At 39.8% G+C, this 9,795-nt stretch overlaps 2 protein-coding genes across 2 annotated transcripts; one reads left to right on the forward strand and one right to left on the reverse strand.

Moving 5' to 3' along the window:
* Nucleotides 1-1,082: 1,082 nt before the first annotated feature.
* Nucleotides 1,083-3,318, forward strand: tceanc2 (transcription elongation factor A (SII) N-terminal and central domain containing 2). The gene is made up of 4 exons (XM_070845228.1): nucleotides 1,083-1,507; nucleotides 1,618-1,759; nucleotides 2,125-2,318; nucleotides 2,796-3,318. Exons 1-4 carry the CDS (start codon nucleotides 1,409-1,411, stop codon nucleotides 2,982-2,984), a joined length of 624 nt encoding a protein of 207 aa, XP_070701329.1. The 5' UTR covers nucleotides 1,083-1,408; the 3' UTR covers nucleotides 2,985-3,318.
* A 32-nt stretch (nucleotides 3,319-3,350) lies between these two features.
* Nucleotides 3,351-7,203, reverse strand: cdcp2 (CUB domain containing protein 2). Its single transcript, XM_070845227.1, has 6 exons — nucleotides 7,137-7,203; nucleotides 6,543-6,890; nucleotides 5,845-6,186; nucleotides 4,269-4,622; nucleotides 3,845-4,023; nucleotides 3,351-3,703 (listed from the first exon to the last, which is right to left on the reverse strand). The coding sequence occupies exons 1-6, from the start codon at nucleotides 7,201-7,203 to the stop codon at nucleotides 3,398-3,400; spliced, it is 1,596 nt and encodes a 531-aa protein (XP_070701328.1). The 3' UTR covers nucleotides 3,351-3,397.
* Nucleotides 7,204-9,795: the final 2,592 nt, after the last annotated feature.

Below are 9,795 nucleotides of genomic sequence, written 5' to 3' on the forward strand. Positions count from 1 at the left end.
TGTTACATTGTGTTTGATATTAGTCTATATGGTTGTTTAATTCTCATTATATTTTTCGTTCTGTGTCTTTTTTCCTTAGCTTTGTGTATAGTTGCACGAGTATATTGCTTGTATATTATTTTATTCCATAATCAAAGCAAAAACCTGAAGAACACTAGTTTTGCTCTCCGTTCGTCTCTTAAATACAGATATAAAATAGGATTTCACTCATTAAGAACTGCACTGGAGTAAACAGGAGATATTCAGCTAAATTCAATAGCAGTTGTAGAGCCTGCAAAGAGGCCAAAGCATCTGTCTGGCAGATGGATAAGGATTCGAGATGAGATATTGTCACATGTTGAAATTGAAGACAGTATTTAAGGAAAAAATTGGAGATAAGACTGAACAAAAGCATATAAAAATACCTCAAATAAATCATGTGTTTCATTTTGAGAATGAGAATAATGGCAATGCATCATAATAATTGGGCATTCATTCATTTGGCAGATTATTATTATCTATTCATTTTACTGTATTTATCTATATGATTGTTTAATTATTGAATTTTGTACCGTGTGTGCCCATGTGTACAGTTGAAACCAGAAGTTTACATACACTGTATAAAAAGACACATAACCTTTTTTTTTCTCACTGCCTGACATTAAATCAGACTAAACGTTTTAGGTCAGTTAGGATTACCAACATTATTTCTATTTGCTAAATGCCAGAATAATGAAAGAGAGAATTTATTAGAGAATGTATTATTACTTTCTCCAAAGTCAGAAGTTTACATACATTCCCTTAGTATTTGGCAGCATTGCCTTTAAACTGTATGACTTGGGTCAAACATTTTGGGTACCCTTCCACAAGCTTCTCACAATAGTTTGCTGGAATTTTATCCCATTCCTCCCGACAGAACTGGTGTAACAGAGTGAGAAAAAAAAAAGGTTATGTGTCTTTTTATACAGTGTATGTAAACTTCTGGTTTCAACTGTATCTCCCACTGACTGTAGTATCTCCTTTTGGGTCGGGTCCACATTTTTTGTATTATTTCTGACAGCACCTGAAGGCGTCATTAGTTGCTACCGTGCTAGTCCAGCTAGCTTTGCCAAACAGATTTAACACAGCTGCATTTATAAAGACAACCATTCATGAACGGATTAGGGGTGAATGAGTTGAACCAAGCCAGTGATGAGTTTAATATACTGAATTTCAAACGGAGGTTAGAGTTAGCTAGGTGACGCTATCTTGGTAGCTAAAGGCTAATTGGTAGCTATAGGCTAATTGGTAGCTAAAGGCTAATTGCAGTTAGCACTAGTTGTCGTTGGACCCTCAATTCTGACTTATTTATCAGCGACTAATTCTCGCTTAATGAACAAAAGTGAATTGTTTAATCACAACTCGGTAGCTTGCTGCTTTGTGTTTGAAGATGGACAAGTTTGTAGTGAAGCTTCCCAAAGGAGGGACACCTACAAAATCCAAGAGCAACGAAAAGGTTTACAAACAAACTACAATTGAATCTTTACGGGTGAGCTAACAGTCCTACATGTGAACCATGAGCCAAAGTCAATGATCCAGTGTGACAGATGTACTCAACCATTCACTGCCCTTGTGTGTGTGTGTGTGTTATTTTTACAGAGGGTGGTTGTGATTGAGGATATCATGCGCTACAAGTCGATGTTGGAGCTTCCAGATCAGAACAAGGACAACCTGCTGACTGCCCTCACAGAGCTGAGCAAGAAGATCCCATCCAGAGAGGTGCTCAAGTCCACAAAAATAGGTAGACTGAGGAAAAACCTCATGCTGAAATGTTATTTTACAACATGCTTGCTGCAGATCTTTGTGTAAACTACTCACACAATGCCCTCATGGCGTGGAAAGCATTTGCATTTTATTATCTTTCTGCTCAGGATGTGCCGCAGACTGTAGAACAACTAAGTCCATTTAAGCTAATAAAAAAAACAGGTCATAGGTTGAATATTCTGCAAGTCCCGAGTTGACCTTCACTTCATTGTTACAGCAGCAGTAGAACAAAAATGAACAAACAGCTGTCAAAATTGTGCTTACCGCATACATACCAGGCTCTTTGTCAAATTCAAATTACACAAATTAGGTCAACACATTATGAAAACCTCTTCCTCTAAGGTCACACTGTAAACAAAATGCGAAAGCACCTGGACCCAGAGGTGAGTTCAATGGCAGCAAAGGTTTACACTGACTGGAGGACGTTCATTGAGGAGAATTCCAATAAGCCGGCTATTGAAGTGCGCTCCGACAAACAGTCTGAAGGACTCAGGACCAACGCGAGACGACTCATGTCTGAAGCTCTGGAGGTCAAGGTGAGAGAGTGTCTCCTGTAAGTCCGATGTAAGGGAAAAAAGTAATATCTTGGGAACATAAATTGATGGATAAAGATGAATTGTATGAATGTATAAAAACCATGTCTTTATTTTTCTCTGGCATCAGATAAAATCACGTCAAGCTCCCACAAATTGTAGCTTCTTGCAGTTAAATGTTTCATCCCTTATCAGAAAACATGTCATGCGATGTACATGTTTAAAGATCTTAACCAAATCAGTCAGGACTACTTTATATTCAGCATATATGATCCCTGCAGCACACAGCTCTGTTTTTTTAATGCTTTAATTTAATGTATATACGTTTCACAGCTGTAAAAGAAAAATGTAAAAACTTGCTTTTCTCCCCGTGGTGGTCCTTACCAAAAAAATGACGGTGTGCTGGTTGACGTCTTTTTTTTTTTATATATATCTGTTTGCTTATCTTCTTTTTTTTTTTTTTGATTATCTGACCCACAGGAGGATTCTGGTCTAATAGACAACATTGAAAGAGAAGTGTTTCACCAGAGCTCCCGGCTGGTTAGCAGCTCATACAGACGTACTGTTAGAGCGCTGGTGTTTGCCTTCAAACACAACCCTGAGATCAGAGCTCAAGTGAAGGACAACACAATATCAGTCAACCAGCTGGTTTCTAAATACAAGAAATAACTTTTGACGATGAATTAGGCTGAGTCTCTGACTGCATGCTGCATGCTGAAGACTTCTGGTTGTTTTACTTGAAATTTGTTAGTCTTTTTTCATGCATACACATTGTGTTTTTTAAACTTTTTTTAAAAAAACTTTTATTTTCTTGATTTTCTGTAAAGAAGATATAAAACACTTACATTTTGTGGCACATCAGCAACCTTACACTGCTTTATAAATGCTTGTAAATCACAGTTAAAAGTATGGAATTTATTGTTGGTGGTGATGAAAATGCCATTAGTGGAGTCATGAAGCTTTTCTTTGTTGTTGATCGGAGCTCTGTTTTAATACTGTGAACTCTTTTATACAAAATATGAAAACTTAAGCATTAGAGTCCTTTCTTTGTTGGATCAGAATATACGTGTGTGTATATTTGACTAAAGCAGCACCAGCCAAACAATAGCTATCACCATGAGAATAACGGCTAGAACACAGATGCTGATGAAAACAATGTCGCTCAGGTCATGAGGCTCAGTATGTACAGTCTCGACATCGCCGCTTCGGTCATTGTCAGTTTGTTGGGCCTGCTCCTCCAGACGACGCTCCTCTGCTGAAATGATGGACACTGATGCTATTTTCCGCAGGGCATCGCACTGCACCTTATATTCTTGCACGTTCTGCTGCTTCCCATCAGAGAAATCAATGTAGAGTTTGTTTACCAGCAAGGTGATGTTCCGATATTTCTGGAAAGGATCATCAGCAGCAGTATTAATAGAAGCAAATGACAATTGCTGTGTCAAATCAATGTCTATAGCATCTAAAGTATAGTAACCCATTGACTGTTATGGTGTACCAGTAAGTGATATGAGAGTAGGGCTAATCACCTGGCTAGCAGTACCACAGTTGACAAACTGAGCAAGTATCTTGTATGAAGTGGCTGTCAGCTGAGCGCCACAGGTTGGGTTCCCCAGGTAGATGCTCTCACGGTCCAGCTGAGGTAAGGACTGCTGGGGTATCAAAATGGTGAACTCTGATCTCGTGCAGCTAACGTTTACAGGTACCACTTGGAAAAAAGACATTTAACACATTTTTGTTGAAGAGCAGAATACAGAGAAGCTGTTAGCCTTTTAGGCATTTAGACAAGAGTACATTTAGCTGACATTTAGACTGAGTATTGTTAACTGTAGGGTGTGCGTCACTTAAACTTACAGCCCCCGCATAATAAGTAGAATTAGCACCCCTATAGGCTATACATGTGAAGTTTCCCACTCTGAAAATGAATCAGATACCAATGTAGGGAACAATTACCTCCCAGATAAGAAGCAGTGAATCCCTTATGAGCTTCATTTCTGTCTGTGCTGAGCACCACCAGTAACTTGTTGCCCTTGGAGACGAGAGAGGGAGGCTGCTCCCTGCCACACCAGCGTCCCAGCAGGGCGTCTGTCTCACTGTCCCCATCGTAAACTGCAATGAAGTCGTAGTCACACTTATCTGACAAACTGTTGCGGTCTTCCAAGTCCATGACGGGGAAGAAGAGTTTCATGCGGTACCCAGCTGCCAGAGTGATGCTCCAGTGGCAGTTAATGTTGTTTGGGTAGATGTTTGGGAAATGGGGGCTGCTAAAATTGCCACTTACATCTGTCAGGACCTGCTGGCATTCACCTGTTTAAGTACAGTTGATTAGATAAATTAGTCAACTTTAATTATGATATTAGTTTGCCACAGTGTAATGACACTGGAGAACTCATTCACAGTGAAGAGGAAAAGTACCCACTTTTTTGAAAAGATCTTATTTGCTCTCTTGCTAAGAATTAAGAGGAACGATGCCTATCTCATTTATGTATAATATGTATAAAGCTACAGTCACCAGTTAGTTTAGCTTAAAATGGGAACCGTTAACCTGGTCACTGCATTGGGCCGAAGAACACTTCAGTTTCAACAAAGAAACAGTACAACATTGTAGTGAGCTTTAGTGGAGCTATAGATGGATGTTGTCACCCTTGGACAGAGCCAGGCTAGCTGCTCCCTGTATCCAGTCTTTAAGCTGTGCTAAGCTAATCAGCTGCTGACTGTAGCTTCATAGTGAACGCACAGACACAGACAGTGGTATGAATCATATAACTCTTGAAGAACACATTGAAGGTTTTGTTATGAATCAACATAAAATGCAATGTGAACAAATTACTTCTGTCAGCATCCTTTTACAAATGTGTTGTAGGATTTTCATCCTCTTGCTAGTCAGTTTATGCTCGACAAGGTCAAATGAGGACATCCTGTGATCAGCTGTGGGAAAGTCTGCAGTTTTTCAATTTGATTCAAGTCTGGGCTTCGGCTAGACCACTCAAGGACTTTTGAAAATCAAGTTTTTTCTCATCTGCAGGATGGTATGAGACAAGTGACGAGCTCTGCTCTACCCAGAGATAGAGCTTTACACTGTAGCAAGGTGTTTTTCATTTCATCAGATGACAGGATCTTTTGTGCCATGTTCTAGGTCTTTCATGTGCCCTGTTTGATAATTTCAGTGTGATACAGTGTGGTTTTTTTTCTTCTCAGCACTTACATCAGTCTGATAATAGATCATATTGTTTCCTATTGTTATGTCCATCTGTAGATGTATAGCTCTTCACTATGAAATACATCTGGGATTTCATGGCAGGTTTTCTGTTCTTGATAGGTGAGTGAATAGGATTTTTGCAAATAAAAGTTTCTCTTTGTTGGAGTAATAACGTGAATAGTATGTGTTAAAGTCCGGTTTTTCCATTTGTAATTCCTGCAGCTACATCAAAAACACAGAAAGTCAAAGGGGTCAAATACTGAAAGCGCTTTATGTTGCATACTGGTGTGAAGAGTGTAGTTTAGGAATACAACTAATCACACCACCTACCTGAGTAATAATAGGCCTTAAATCCACGTCCACCAATGTTGAAGTCAGACTTGAAGACTACCAGAAGCTGGTTGGAGGTGGTGACTATGTTTGGGGGTTTATCTGCCCCGCAGTATTTGCCCAGGTGACGGTGGGTGACTGTCGGGCCATCAAACAGGGCGACAAAATCAAAATTACATCCCTCGTTGTTTTCCAGCTGGAAGTCCAAGAAGACCAAGGTGACCACACTGGTGTTGGACACGTGGATGGCCCAAGAGCAGTCGGCATTGTTGCTGTACTCCTGAGGGTAGCCTGGACTGGAGATTACACCTGACAGGCCAGTCAGGACTCCACCACACATATCTGTAGGGAATAGAAGTCAACCTCAGATGCACCTTAGATTTTTCGTTTTTGTTTGCATGCTAATATGCTAAACTCAGATGATACACATGGTAAACATTATACCAGCTAAACATACTAGCACTATCATTTTTCATTCATTCACTGAGAGCCCTGCTCTTCCTGTGTACAGCTGCAAACAGCCACCAGCATGGCTGTCCACTCTTGGCCTTGTTTTCTATGATATCTCTAGTAAGGCTAAGACCAAAAAAGATTTAGCTAAAAGCCATGAGATACGGTATTGCCAAAAAAAATCAACTCAAGTTTTGGACAGTTAGCCAACTGATCTCTGTCATATTACATCAAACGTAACAAGTCACCTTTTCTGTAGCCAACACTGAAGCCCCTGTAGGCCACATGGCGGTCTGAATGGAAGATGATGGACATGACGTTCCAAGAAGAGGTGAACTGTGGCGGGGAGATGTCACCACAAAATATCCCAAGGAGGTTCCCCTCATCCTCAGATATGCCATTGTAGATCTTGATGTAGTCGTAAGCACAGTTGGCGTGGTACTCCAGCTCAAAGTGGTGAAAGGTGAGGAGGACGGAGGAACCCTCTGCCACCACAATTAGCCAGGAACAGTCAATGTTGTAGGGATACAGGCCTGGGAAGTTTGGACTGGAGATATTGCCAGATGGAGCAGAGAGGATTCCTCCACATTTGACACCTTACAATTGGAAGAGTTTAATTTCAGCTCAAAAAAAAAAAAAAAAAAAGATACAGAGTAAAGGTTTCCCTATTTATTTATTTATTTGACGATTTTCTGGCAACCTGTCGCAACCTCTGAAAGGTTATTACAAACTGACATTGAACAACTGAGACCCAACATTCTCTGTATACACATAACCTGCAAGATAAAGCATTTCCATCAAATTTAAGCGTTGCTCCATCAAGATAACAAATAACAACTCACCTTTTTTTGAATCAGCCTTGTCAACAAGCAGTAGTAAATGGATCAGTATAGCCACCTTAAGACTCATGTTGTTATTGTTGTCTCGGCTTTTGTCACACCTCAGTAAAGTACCAGCAGAGTCATACAGCGGCCGTGTCAGAGCGCACAGCCTTGAGACGTCAGCAGTGGTGCCTGTGGAGGTAACAGGACTTTGAAAAATTCATCCACAGCCTGAATGAGGAACCTGATACCCGACTAGGCCACGCTTTGCCCTCTTCGCTAAATTTTAATGACTGATATCCAATGAGCATGAGTGGCTTGTCAGGACACTGTTTGGAGAGATGCTTTACATTTTTAATGATGGTCACACACACACACATCCACACTGAACACCCGCTGCAAATGGATAAAAGAGACAGGAAGAAAGAAAGGAGGATGATCACATTTGTCACTACTATAAATGGCTTCATTAGAGCGACGTGAGGGAGAGACGATCCCATAACTATTGATGTCACAGAGTAAAGAGAACTATGTAGACTTGGCTTTTTTTTATGTGTAAGAGCAGCTTAAGCACCACACAAAGATAACAGCATTATGACTTTGAATAGGAATGAAGAAATGCAAAGTGTAAGATGTAAGATGTTAAATATCTCACTTTATTGGATGGTACCATAAGGTGCTTTTTTGGTATTATAATAGCTGCTCCCACAGGATTTGTCAGTGAAAGTATGGTACATTACTGAGAATAATTGAGTTGCCTCAGATGAAGACAAGAGATGTGGCTGAACCTTCCAGAAAAAGCTAGTAAGTAGACCTTGAGTTAAGATTTTTACTTAAAGGAATAGTTTGACAATTTGCTTAACGTGCTTATTCACATTCTTCCTGTATCATTATAGGAGAAGAGCAGTACCACTCTCATATCTGTTCATTACATATAAAGCCAGGATATGATCAGCTGAGCTTGTGGAGACGGCCTGTCCGGGTCCGTCCAAAGGTGAAAATAGCAAATGAGCATGTTATATTTTGTTTGTTTATTGCAGTAATCTCCTTTATGGCTTCTGCTGTTCTTGTTAACACTAAGGCTCCCCCTGCTTGTATTTGAGTAGGAGAAACTTACATCTTACATGATACCACCAGTGCATCATAGTTTGTATTTAATCAGCGCATATTGTGGTTTGCACACAAAACCATAATTTAGTTCTATGAATTAAGTTCAGATAAAGTAAAAGGTCTTACAGAAGCATGCTCAGTGCTCTGATACTAATACTTCAAAAAGTAACCTGTGCTGATTTGAATTCTACCTGATCTATTATTTTATGTAACAAAACACTTAATTTAGTGATTTATTCAATGCAATTCAATGTTATTTCAGTGTCAAATGTTTCATTACGAACTGATTACACGATAGACCGTGACAATTATAGAAGTCACTGCATTACGACTCCTAAGCAAGGTCATCTCTCTCAAAGATGCAAGCTATTTTAATGCAAATTTTGTTTACACTTTTATCTCTGAGTAGCACACTGCAATGACAGAGATTTTGTTGTATTTGCCTAATGCCAATCACATCCTGTGATTCACTCCTCCTGCTTTGGCGGTCTTGACGGAACAGTGCAGACACATGTAGACAACAGTAATCCTGACTCAGTGGAGTGTATAACAGACACGGAGATAGATTACTTTAAGTAAAAACCTTTTCTGCTAATAAATGTTTGCTATTCCGGCTGCGTTGTGAAGGCAGGGCTTTTAGAGCGAGTATCTAATGGCTTCAGTGAGCAAAGCTATTACCTAAAGAGACCTCCTAGATGGTGCTGTTGCACTATGATAACGCAGCAAAAATCACCACTGGCTCTTAAAAAGTCATACCGAGCTCTAAGCTGAAATAAATAAGAATGTGATTAAAATCAGTCAAGTGTTTTTCACAAAGCGGTTCCTGGAACTAAAATGAACTGCCTTGTCTTTGAATTTTAATTCTGTCCTTTCTGAAAGCTTGTCATTGTTCAAGGATGTGGGTACTGGGCAGTGCTGAAATGTGTTTCTCAAAGATATTGTTTGTTTAGAGCAATTAATTCACCTATTAGCAAGTAAATACTCAAAATACAAATAAGGCTCAAAGGGGAACTTTAAAATAAATAGTCTAACAAATATCAGCCTTCTGACCTGGGGTAGCTCTTGCAGCTTAATTGAATGATCTTTCTCCAAAAATGCATAAAATCACCGCCGTATTGAATTATTGACACTCTAAATCACAGGTGGATGGGATTTAGCTGGTTGGCAGGTGAGAGGAGTGTCAGGAGTGTGTCTTAATGTGGGCAGGGAGCACTTGGCAGCTAAGGCATGTGGCATCTTTTGAACCAAACGGCAAGAAGGCAAATGATGCAAATGCTGATAAAATTTTAATAAAACGTAATCTGTTTACAAAATGTCTTTTTCCACATCAAGACAGATTATGTGAGATTCTGCTACGGTTACACGGGGACTGTTGGTAAGTGCTTCCTCTGATGAATGTTCTCTAAAGCTCCTGACAGTCAGGGGGAAATGAGATGAATATATAAGCATATATGTCACAGGACAACAAAAAGTTAATGTTTCTGACACAGCCTGCAGCTTGGCAGAACGTCTCCATGCCATCTCAGAGTGTGCTCAGTGTTATATGGTGTCGTGGTTTGCATGATTTGTC

Source organism: Pempheris klunzingeri, chromosome 15 (genome assembly GCF_042242105.1).
Source record: "Pempheris klunzingeri isolate RE-2024b chromosome 15, fPemKlu1.hap1, whole genome shotgun sequence".
NCBI lineage: Eukaryota > Metazoa > Chordata > Actinopteri > Acropomatiformes > Pempheridae > Pempheris > Pempheris klunzingeri.